Below are 12,396 nucleotides of genomic sequence, written 5' to 3' on the forward strand. Positions count from 1 at the left end.
GCAAAACTTTAATGATTTATTACTAGTACTGTATGTGTTCATGAACTGAAGTACAATCTGTGATTTATCCTCTTCCAAAAAAAAAAACCTACAGACAATTTTTCACAAATTTACATCATCTTGTTTTTCAACGTGCAACTCTTATCTGATATAGTCATAAAAGTCCTTTTTGTCTGTTATAGGTTATTACTCACAGAGCTACAGCTATGTCTAGCTTGGTCAATATGCAATAATGTGACATTATTCTGATATTTCATTATTCATATTTCATGCTAAAAACATGACAAATATGTGAACAGTTATGATGGAAAAGTGTAGGGCTGTCAGCAGCGCTGTCAAATAAGGCACCCTCTAAGAGCAACCGCAAGCAGTGCAAAACATTACAGGGAAGAAAACCCATCATTAAGTCAGTTCTATAAATGATCACAAATTACAGAAAGACAGAAATACAGAGAGCACTGGTCTCGTAAACCAGGGGTCATGAGTTTGAATCTCACTGAAGCCTTCAAATGCAATGGTGGCCTATCGGTTTAGGAAGTGGCCCCATAATCAGAAGATTCCCGATCCGCCAAAGTACCACCGAGGTGCCACTGAGCAAAGTACCGTCACCAACTACTGCTCCCTGGGCACCTGTCATGGCTGCCCACTGCTCACCAAGGGTGATGGGTTAAAAGCAGAGGACACATTTCACTGTGTGCAATGACAATCACTTCCCTTTAGTCTTCATACCTGTACAGCTCGACTTAAATCAACCACTTCTGTTTAACAGAGATCATCAGCATCAGTTACACACCACCATTAAAACCATATTACAGTGCAAGAAAACCTCACACTGTGAGGAGAACACCCATTGCAGAATACCCATCGGCTGTTCTGGTGGTAAAAGAAAGTTCCACCACTGAGAAGATAGAACTGAAAAGTTTTATAGTCGGGATGCATGCCTCGCTTGTTTGCTGAGAGAAGAGAAGCGCTTGATGCTGTGCAAAGAAAGAAACGTAACTCATTAATGGTAAATCTATTCATCTCTTATTCCCATATCCCCATCTCTTATGTACCACAAGACATTTTTTTCTCAAAATGTTGATTCATTTCTTTTGTGCACTTTTTACTGCCTTAATATGTAAGTCGCTCTGGATAAGGGCATCTGATAAATGCTGTAAATGTAAATGTAAATGTAATATGTGACCGTGGTGGTGTCAAACTGACTATAATTTACATAAAATAGCAAGCCCTGTTGATGTATGGCCTTCCTTCCACGCGGTGACCCCTAAAATGCTCCTGGGTAAAAGGTAAGAGCCAGATGCGCTCCGCCCGTAATACTTCCTTTCAGCTACCATCTACACGGCCACTTAGCACAAAGGGTCAGAGTTTGTTTGTCCTCCCCACGGCTTTACTTCATATGAAAAGCGCTAAGCCCTGGGCAGGCTTACTAGTAAACAAACGTTCATCCGGCGTGATCAGTCGCAGAAAAATATCTAAAAAAACACCAACAACAGTTTACATAGGCAACATCAACTGTGGCAGCTGGGAAAAAAGAGATTATTCTGGAGTGTCATACACTGTACGTCCTGATGGCCTTGCTCCGGTAATAGCCACCGATCTGAGCGCTGCGATGCCGTTTGCGTCCTTTACAAATTGACAGCACATATGTGACATGAATCCATCACTACATAAATGCATCTTCATTCATAACCAAACCCCATTCATGACCATAACCATGTCGGTATATTCTCATAATAAATCCATGCAATGTCACATGCATGTGCAAATAGTCATTTTTTAGTCATTGAAATCAGTCAGAGTGAATAATTTTTTTATAAATAACAGTCAGGTCAATATCATATCAACATGAATTCATCCTGTTTGAACTTTTTTTTTTTTTTTTTTAATAACTGATATGAAAGCAAATGACTTCTAGGTGGCTTTTGCGCCACAGAGCCTCTGCTTGAATCCAGTTCTCAGGATCCATCTGGTGCTTTTCGCCAAATCCCCAGATTTGGAGGGCCGGTCCACTCCTCCCATCATCATCCCTTCAGATGAAGCCGCGAGCAGGAGTAATGCAGCACCCTGGCCGCGTTCCACGTCGTGTTTATTAAATATAAATAAATAAATAAACCGCTCCAAATCCCCCCCCCCCCCTCCCCCAGCACAAGCTTCTCTCTCTCTCTCTCTCTCTCTCTCTGTGTGTGTGTGTGTCTTTTTCAACTATTAATATAGCTGTAAACTGCAGTGAAGGGGGGGAGAGAGAGAGAGAGAGAGAGAGACCGCAGAGCAGCTCGGAGGAGTCGCGTGAGACGGAGGGTCCAGAAGCTCTCGGCCCCCCCCCAAGCTTCAGAATTCATGCAGCAAAGTGCTGCTCGCGTGCTGGGACGTTCAACTAGAAAATATGGAGGTGCGCCTTTGGGACCGGGGAGGGCGACCTACATACCCCGCAAGCCGCTGACGGGGTTACTGTACCTGCTGTAAACGTGGAGGGTCCGGGTGGAGGGTCCGGCTCGGCCAGCACCGAGGACAGAGGCGCACAGGTGAGATCTCAGCCGCATGAAGAACTCGGCGAACTTTTACACGCCGTCCAATTTAAATGCTTCCTCTTCATTACTGTTCTTGTCATCATTATTGCAAAATTATTCCCAATAGAGTGTAAAACCATCATATATAGACATATCAAACATTTCAAATGTATCTTTATTTTGGTTTCAGCAAGTTAACGACTGATTTATTTCGCATAACCCTGACCCCACAAAAAATTGCTTCGTTTTTATGCCACAGATACAGCCGTACAAAAAATTCAAGTGAAAGATAAAAACGAAACAAAATTAGAGGCAGTGCAAATATAAGTGCATGTTAAATTTTCCTGTAAAATAGGTGCACTGAGGAATGGCTGTGGTGCAGCATTTGACATCAGAGTGACATGCAGTGTTAACTGTGTGCAAAAATGACATATTTTGAAATATTGTTGTGCCTGTGCTAAGCCAAACTACTGACCCAGTTGTGTGTGAGGATCTGCCACATTCTGCTGTTAATCCATCCATATCAGATCAAAATCTGGGTTTACCTTTGTCTGCAGAATCTCGTCATTTTAGTCAAATTCTGAAGTTATGGGGTTGATTTGGTCAGTTTCACTGATGCTAGTTCTTAATGGTTCAGGGTCTATAATCACCACCCTTGGCACCAAAGAAGAACCGATGACCCCCAACAACAGTGGTGGACACATAACCAACTTACAAATACTCATAATGGTCCTGAAAAAGTTAACTTAACTGAATGATGCATGAAAATAATGTTATTTTGTTTGGATGTGTTTTCAATTATATCCATTAGTGTAGTGTTGTGTAGCACATATTTGGACACATTTCTCTTTTGCCATCATTACCACTGGAGTTAAGCAGGCAGACTGGAGGGTTGTGTCCTCGGTCCATAGCTGCTGCTGGCATCTTTAAAACCTCATTTAAAACATTAGTACCACCAACCTAACCCTAGTACCCCACCGTCCTTGTGGTTCCAAATGTGCAAATATAAGGAGTTTCAGTCACACTCAATTTATCAAATATAAATTCTTGTAAATAACAGACTCTTATTTCACCCCGTATTTAAAACTACTCTGATTTCGGCAAAATAAAAGTGCTGACGGTGACCAGTGCCAGTGTACCATTGCCAGCAGTGTTGCATGGCCAAGACCAGATGCCTCGCTGAAGTCTGCAGGAAATCTCCTCGCAGGGGGTGCTGACGCAAGCCTCGTGCATCAACCTTCAGCAAGGTTAAGAGGAGGACCAAAGTCAGTCATCAGGAAGGTCAATCATGGGTCTCAGTAGTATTTGGTTAGATAATTCTGTCACTGACAAGATTGGACTATTATGCAAACAGATGAGCTTGAGTGCACCCTCCCTTCTGAGAAGTAAAAACTTGCTTAATTGTGTACCTGTGGCACATTAAGCACAATAATGAACTGCTGTGCACTACTGTTTCAAAATGTAGGGTCATTTTACTCATTGGAAACTCATTTACTCATTTACCCGTGTAGGGTTTTCTTAGTCAGTGTTTGAGTGGCAGAACAAAAAAATTATGCAATAATAAACAATCATTGGCAAACCTTTGAAATAGTGATGCATAATGTTCTGATGGACTTATTGCTTCTTTCAACAGTGCAACTGGCTTTTTAAATGATCAATGAAGCTTTTAAAGCCACAGACAACATTTCATTGGAACACAGCATTCCATTGGGACTGAATCCATTCAGTCTTTTTTACAGTCATTTCCAGCTACCATAGTAATTTACACCATGATCAATGGCTGGACAGGAATTATGACCAATTTGATGTCCTTTAAAGGGACCTAAAATAATTTCCTGTCAAACCAAGGACATTTTGAAATTATCTTTTTTTTAGGTCCCTAAAAAATTAACTTTTAATGGTAGTGTATATTAAAAGAATACATGTTACTTTGGAGCAGCCCAGGCTTAAGTGTCTGATTCGGGATCTCAGTTGTAGTAAGTGGGCTTTGAACCATGACTTTGTGATCATCGGGTTTATGACTACTATATTCCAAACACACAACCACACATAATACCTAAACTATAATAAGGATAATATTTTACATTTATATATTCAACATGTATGCATTTGGTTTTTAAAAATACATTATGTTTTATATTTTATACTTCTCAGGTAATAACTAATAGGTCAGAAGAAGGTGAAACTTGGAGAAGGTGAAACTACTGGTTATGAGAAGCTGTAGCCACGCGGCCAACAGGTAAGCACAACACAAAACAAACCTTCAAAGCTTCAGCTCCAACCCCCAAGTATTGGTCCTTTTTAAACAAGTGACCTTTTTCCATGGCATTCTAATTCGCACTTGGAATTAGTGGAGACACTGGTCATCATTGTAATGAATAAACCTGCATCCACAGTGGCTGGAGATATCTTGCTGGCCTGGGCTCCTTCCAATCCAACCTGCTGTCTTGTTTTCTGGTCTTGTAGGCAGGACACCAGATGTTTGTGGCGGCTGCTTTCTGGAGGAAGGCATGCTGGAGGGCCCTCCTTTTGTGGGCTGCAGGTTTAGCATCTGCTGCTGACTCACTCTGGCCATGCCCACAGCGTTGTGAGTGCTACCCAGAGGTCCTAATGGCGAACTGCTCTGGGCGCAACCTCGCATCTGTCCCTGAGGGCTCCTCCAGTGACGCCCAGCGCCTCGACCTCTCTCACAATCGACTGAAATCACTGGCCCGCCGTCAATTTTCCGGACTGGCACAGCTCCGGGAACTAGACCTGAGTGACAACATGCTGTCTATGATTGAGGTAGAAGCGTTCATGGGCCTTCAGAATTTGTTGACGCTGCGGATTTGCCGTAACCACCTGAAGATAATCTCTGTAGGGGTCTTCTCGGGGCTGCCCAGCCTTCGTCTGCTTGACATCAGTGAAAATGAAATTCTTGTCTTCCTGGATTACACCTTTCGAGAATTGGCAAACCTACAGTACCTGGAAGTGACTGAAAACGACCTGGTCTTCATTTCCCAACGGGCGTTCACTGGCCTTACCAATCTGAAGGAGCTCAACATTGACCGCTGCAACTTGACCTCTGTCCCTACAGAGGCTCTGTCCCAACTCACAGGCCTGGTACAACTAAGACTTTCCCGAATTGGACTGAGTTCCTTGCCAAATGCTTCCTTCCGCAAACTGGGTCGGCTGAGGGAGCTGGTCATGATGCATTGTCCATGGCTGGACACGCTGGCAGCCAACTGTCTTTTTGGACTCAATCTCACCTCCCTCACCTTAAGCCACTGTAATCTGAGTACACTGCCCTATGCCCCCCTTCACCACCTTGTGTACCTGCGCTACCTAGACCTTTCCTATAATCCCATTACCTTCATCCAAGCAAATTTGCTTGGGGACCTTCTAAGGCTTCAAGAACTCCATTTGGTTGGGGGCGGGTTGCTTCATGTGGAGCCTCAGGCCTTCCGAGGCTTGGCATATTTGCGCATCCTCAATGTGTCCTATAACCAACTTGTCACGTTGGAGGAAAGTGCGTTCCATTCCATTGGCAACTTGGAGATCTTACGACTAGAAGGAAATCCATTGGCGTGTGACTGTCGTCTCCTGTGGATAGTGCGCCGACGTCTGCGTCTGCACTTTGACGGTCATCCTCCGGTCTGTGCAGAGCCAGTCCAAGTGCAAGGTCGAGTGTTCCAGGATTTCACCGAGGTTGAGCTGCCGAGCCTTTTCACGTGTCGACAAGCGCGCATTTTAAGACGTAAACCCCAGGAGGTGCGAGTGGACGAGGGCCATACGGTGCTCTTATACTGCAAGGCCGATGGCGACCCCACGCCCTCCATCGCCTGGCTCAGCCCAAAGCATACACTGTTGTCCTCGTCAGGAAGGATACGCGTCCTAGCGAACGGATCGCTAGAGGTACGTTATGCCCAAGTACACGACAGCGGGTCCTACTTGTGCATAGCATCCAATGCGGCAGGAAATGACACTTTCCCAATAAGCCTTCGTGTCCGTGGATTCCCTTCCTCTTCTTCATCCCACAACCGCTCTGCCCCTTTCTCCATGGAAGGTTGGAGCCTGCCATCCCCCCAACCGGCCACCAATGGCTCCTCTCAAGGACTGCAGCCCTTCCCATTCGATGCAAAGACGCTTGTGATTGCTGTCACAATGGGCTTCCTGTCATTCCTCAGCTCTGTAGCCATTTGCTTTGTGTTCATGTTCTTTTGGAGCCAGAGCAAGGGGCAAATCAAACACACGGCCACGATCGACTTTGTTCCCCGTGCCTCAGGTGGAGCTGGGGCCGGTACAACCAGCACAGAGACTGGCAGATTTACAATGAAACTTATTTGAGTGAAACTGCATGTGTGACATTCATCTATGGACGGCATGGCAAGCATGCATGAGGCTTAAAAAATGTGAGTGTCCAGAAATCTTGATTTTGTATAAAAGAGTAGGGGAGTCATTTCTACCAATTCACGTTTCAAACAAGATCCTATGTCAACCTTGCAATATATGTTAGTTCATTTAGCATAATATACTATTAAATATCAGCCTGTGAAATAAGGTATTTAAATGTAATTGTTTAAAACTGAAGCCATTATTATAATACATTATATTTAAATGATTAACATAAACATAATATCTCAAATTATGAAAACTAGCTGTGTAATGTGTAATGATAAAAACATGATTATTTTTCTTATTCTTTTTTTTAGATATGCAGGCATAAAATGTATAATTGTCATGTACTTTATATTAAGTTTATTAATTTTATAATTATTTCTATAATGCAATATGTTTGTAGTTCTTGTATGTATTTGTTATGCTTTAATGTTGCTTTCAAAAATGTATGTCTTTAATTTCTTTTTTCTTACAAGTTAATACCGCCATGGTTTTATGGCATATCATTTGCTTGTTTTTCATAGTAATTTCTTGGTCCTGTCAGAAAAGGCATTGAGAGACAGTTATGAACTCATCATGCATGGACACTTTGAATTTAGAGTAAACTGATATGAATGGAAAATAAACTGTGTTATGTATGGAACAGCATGCTACTTTTAAAATAGGTAAAGGGTCATGTGGTGCAAAAGTTTGATGTCAGATCATTAGCTAATTTTTTTAAGTAAAGTATGTTTTTCTCACGGATGAGTCGCATCTGCTCCTGTTGTACCACAGCTGCTCAGGTTTGTAAAAAACAAAAATGCCCTAGAGTGAAACTTCCTCTGTGAACACGTTCAGTTTGTCCCCCCAGGGATATTCTGGGTTGAAATGCTTTTAGAGTTTTCTTTTGGTTCCTTTTTTCCTCACATGCTCCTGAAAGATCAAGAATCCATGTTTACTGTGCTTTACGTAGCAGGAGTCACGTTCAGTGACCATATTTTACTAATTTGGAAAATAAAATACGTAGACGACATCATTGAAAATGTTGATGAGCATTTGAATCCATAATTTACTACCTATAGGAAAATGTCGCAGCCCTCCACATCCATGTTTTTCCTCCCCTTAGCCTCGTTCAGTTGGCTGCCCATGTGCATGTTCAAAACAGAATTTCGGTATTGCATTTTTTTTTGGCTTAATTATATTTGAATATATTTAAATATGTTTAAATATTTTTTCAGCCTTGCACTGTACTTTAAGCACAATTACAATGCACTGGAGTGGTTGTCATTTACATGTTTTATTCAAATACTGAAGAACGAAAAACATTTGTTGCTATTGAAAGTGAAGTGAAACCCTCAGTGACAGGCGCCCGGGGAGCAGTGTGTGGGGGGCGGTGCTTTGCTCAGTGGGACCTTGGCGGGTCGGGATTCGAACCGGCAACCTTCTGATTACTGGGCCACTTCCTCAAACGCAAGTCCACCACTGCCCCTATTAATTCAGTTTAATTGGAAATATGGATCATGCTTATGTCCAAGTTGAAGTTCAAGTGAGTTTAATTGTCATTTCAGCTACATAATGATTACAATTTGCATTTAAACAAAGTTACGGACTTGTCATGTGTGCAACATAGACAGACCAGGCTACATAAAGTGCAAACATGGGACACAGCTTAACATTTAAGCCCAGCAAAACATGTAGACAACAAAGATTACAGACAGCGCTTAACCAATGAAATGAAAAACATAAGGTGCCAGGTTATGTGACATACCCGGTTAAGGGTAACTTGGTGGATAATCTCAACTTCGGTCACTTTCTGGGTATGTACGTAACCTTAGCAACTTACTTTCTGAAGTTATGTTCCATTAATTTATTTAACACATCCTTTGAAACCGCTTATTGCAAATGCCACAAACCTATGCACTTAGCACTTCGTTTTTTTGCGTCATGGCATATTTTGTACAATGTACAAATGCGATTCAGAGCATGTGGGAAAGGCAACTGTGTGTAGATCCGTTCTCACAGTGACGCATATTTAATATGTAGTCATACTATTTATATCTATACATGTATTCATCCTGCACATACACTTTATGCTTCCACATATGGTTTTCTGTTTCAGGGTTTCCAAAAAGGGTGCACTGATAGCTCCTTCAATAATGTTAATAGGAAATCTATTCATAGTATCAATGTGCAGATAACAACCTTAATTTTCTGCCTTTTTATAATCATTAAACTCATTACTTTCTTCTTCTAACTATAGGTAATATGTGAGGAAACCCACATCATTACTAATGTTGAGGCAAAATGGCCAGGATCTGTGCATCATGTCATAATTATACCAGACATTTCAGCAGGTTAAGTTTTGCTTTATGCAATGCTTTTTCTTCTTTTTGCCATATTTGTATTGTACATTTGACAGAGGATATCCTTGTCTGCCCTATTTACTGATACTGCATACACTGCTTTTTTGTACATTACACTTTTAACATGGAACAGATTAATATTCACACAAGTTCTCACCTAAAGGCGATGTTCCATTTATTCAATTTCCAGTGTTGCTTTTTTCTTCTGCTTGTCTTATTTGTTTTTGAAGATGGACCTTATACAGCTCCTTTGCTATCAACTAGGAAGGCAAAAATAACTAAATAAATGAGATTATGTCAGACAATAAAATGAAAATATGGACAGCTGCACACCAATTCTAATTATTTTGCATTATAATAAAAGGGGAGGCTATATTAAATTTACAATTTAATACACTCAGGCATTTACCCTGTTCGTTATTTTTTGCCAAGCCAACTCTCTTTCTTTAGCCGACGCAGCCATATTGCTTTTAAAATTAGTATTGGCTTGAATTCCCCATATGTGTGCATTAAAACCTCCAACTCCGCCTCTGTGAACTATGCCGCTCTCTTTATTTCACTTTTAATTTTAATCGAGTGAAAACGTTTTATGGATACACCGTGCACACGCATTAACTCTGGCTAACCAGTAGGAGGTTGATTAAACTTCCTCTTCTCAGGTGTTTTGGAACCAACATACTCATGGTATGCGGGTTTTGTGTAAATCAACCCATAGATAATGATTTACCAAATGGTAAGTTAACCAAGCTTTCTGGAATACCCCCATGATGTCTGATGGCCTGTGGTAGGAAGCTGTTGCACAGTCTGGCAGGGTGGGCCTGAAAGCTTCAGTCCAGCATAGACAACAGCAATCTGGTCCTGCAGCCAATGGAGGTTCTGGTCAAAGACCCGCCTGTTCACGTTGGGGGTATGAAGCGGTGTAGGCATGGGATGGGGGTGGGGAATGCAGAGAGAGCCCCCCTGCCGTGTCCTCTGGTGGCGGCCTTGGCCGAGGCCAATGCTGATTAAGGGAGCCAAATGCAGATAGGAACGATTGCACAGGATTTACTCAGCCACAACGTGTCAGTGCCTGTAAAGTAACAGAGAACTGGGTTATCATGGCGGAGCAGCTACATGCAAGCCTCACATTCACCTCCATTCAATTGAAATTCAACTTGCCTATAAAGTCTTGGGTGAAGCTAAATGGTTCATCTGGATGACCCCACATGTCATCATTTTCCAGTCCAAACAGTTTGAACCCTTCAGGGTCTGTTTTGCCCCGGACGTTAACATTATACAGCTTATTACATATTACAGTACTTTTGTGCAGTAGCCATAAAGTTGATGCGCCTCCATCACACTGCTGCTGATGTGGGCTTTACGTTCTCTGATTGCTTGTTCTGTGCATCGCTGCCAACCACAGCTTTTAACCTAATCCTCTTTTGATAAAAATGAATCGCCCCTTTCCATAATGGGCTGACTTTTCATAAGTCACACACTGTACAAGTAAACTGGATGAAGGGATGGGGGCATCTGTCCGATGCATTAAATATGTAGCTATTTCATTTAAAGCAATGGACAAACAAAATAGATCATTCTATAAAATGGTCATGTATTTAAATAAGATTTCCGATAACATTTAGCATGGATGTACTATTCTTGGACAAATCATGCTTTACAAGCACTCAACACTGTAAAACACATTATATAATATGGCCTCAATATCCATAATGATAAACCCAGTCACTTAAAATAGATTTTTCACTGCATGTACTAGGATAAATTACATGCTTGATATAAGGAATATAATGAAATTACAATATATGATATTCAATTAAAATCAGAAAAAAAAAGAAAACTATCTTGCAAATGACATTCGAGGAAAGTGGCAAATCGAGAGTGCAAATAACTCTATAGTGGCTGACCAAATATTGCTCAACACCATAATTCTTTACAGGCAAAACACTCACGTTGCTGCAGTGTCCTGCCACAGCCCTGAGCTCAGAAATCACTTTACTGTCACTTTGCCCCGGAGCAAGTTGAGAACGAAAGAGACAGATTGAGACTTATCCTTTGGAAATACAATTCTTTGCACCCCATGGGTGAAGACAGACTCAATCTTTTCTGAATGAGGGACTTGCCTTAGGTTGCATCATGTCTCAGCTTAATAGTTTTTTCTCTTCACTAGAGTGGAGCTTTAAAGTTCGTGAGAATTTTAGAATTCTACATAAAAATGGCCTGATGCTCAGTTTATGATATTATATACACACACACACACACAGACTCTCTCCATACTCTCTCCGTCTTGGTTCGGGTTCTCCGGTTTCCTCCCACGGTCCAAATGCCTGCACGTTAGGTGAATTGTTCCTCCAGCAGTATCCCGGGATGGGCTCTAGTAGTCATGATGTTCTTAACATATACATCTTTAATAAACACAGGCACGGCTAAACAAGAACTAAGCTGCACGTGACTGATGTCAGGACCAGTCCAGGGCTGCTTTGGCATCACAGTTACTCATATGCAGGTGATTAGTGTGTGTACACCTATATTTGTATTCATTATTTTATTTTATTAAACATTTTACAACTATTATAATTATTATAATAATTTTTGTATTTTTTTGTTTTTAATGTGTATTTTTATTATTTATTTTTTGTTAGCCGACAGATTTGTATAAAACAAAGTTTTCAAAAAAAAAAAAAGATGAGCTAGTGCCACAGGTACGCAAAAAATCTTCGACAAATATTACTCCAAGAACCCAGGGTAAATCCTAGACCAAGTCTAAGATTAAAAAAAAATAAAACATTCACAGCGAGACATTTGAGTTTTATTATTTGTTCATGTTAGACTTACAGTTTGGATAAGTCTGGATGAGGTCCGATAATGTAAAAGGTTTACAATAATTTAGCTTCTGATGCCAGGAACTGAGGAAGAGACATGGGATGCATAGAAGTGGCTCTAATGCAGCAAAAGAGACAGCCTCAGGAGACGGGGAATGGCCATTCTTCAAGGTTCTTCGGTTGAATTCAAACGATTCCATGATGACATTGCCTACAGGAGGATGAACACTCACTGGGTTGCGCACACTGAGTCATAATGCAGTCTTTGGTCTATAGTGGAATACATGAAATAATGTAAGGACACCCCGGACTCAAAACAAGGTCACTCAGCAAGAAAACACAGACGTC

General features: G+C 41.4%; 1 protein-coding gene across 1 annotated transcript; it reads left to right on the forward strand.

The window, feature by feature from the left end:
* Positions 1 to 1,959: 1,959 nt before the first annotated feature.
* LOC114770552 (leucine-rich repeat and immunoglobulin-like domain-containing nogo receptor-interacting protein 1) lies at positions 1,960 to 7,982 on the forward strand. The gene is made up of 4 exons (XM_028964576.1): positions 1,960 to 2,054; positions 2,218 to 2,525; positions 4,665 to 4,749; positions 4,977 to 7,982. Exon 4 carries the CDS (start codon positions 4,989 to 4,991, stop codon positions 6,834 to 6,836), a length of 1,848 nt encoding a protein of 615 aa, XP_028820409.1. The 5' UTR covers positions 1,960 to 2,054; positions 2,218 to 2,525; positions 4,665 to 4,749; positions 4,977 to 4,988; the 3' UTR covers positions 6,837 to 7,982.
* Positions 7,983 to 12,396: the final 4,414 nt, after the last annotated feature.

The sequence above is a fragment of the Denticeps clupeoides genome, chromosome 20 (assembly GCF_900700375.1).
Source record: "Denticeps clupeoides chromosome 20, fDenClu1.1, whole genome shotgun sequence".
In the NCBI taxonomy this organism is placed as follows: domain Eukaryota; kingdom Metazoa; phylum Chordata; class Actinopteri; order Clupeiformes; family Denticipitidae; genus Denticeps; species Denticeps clupeoides.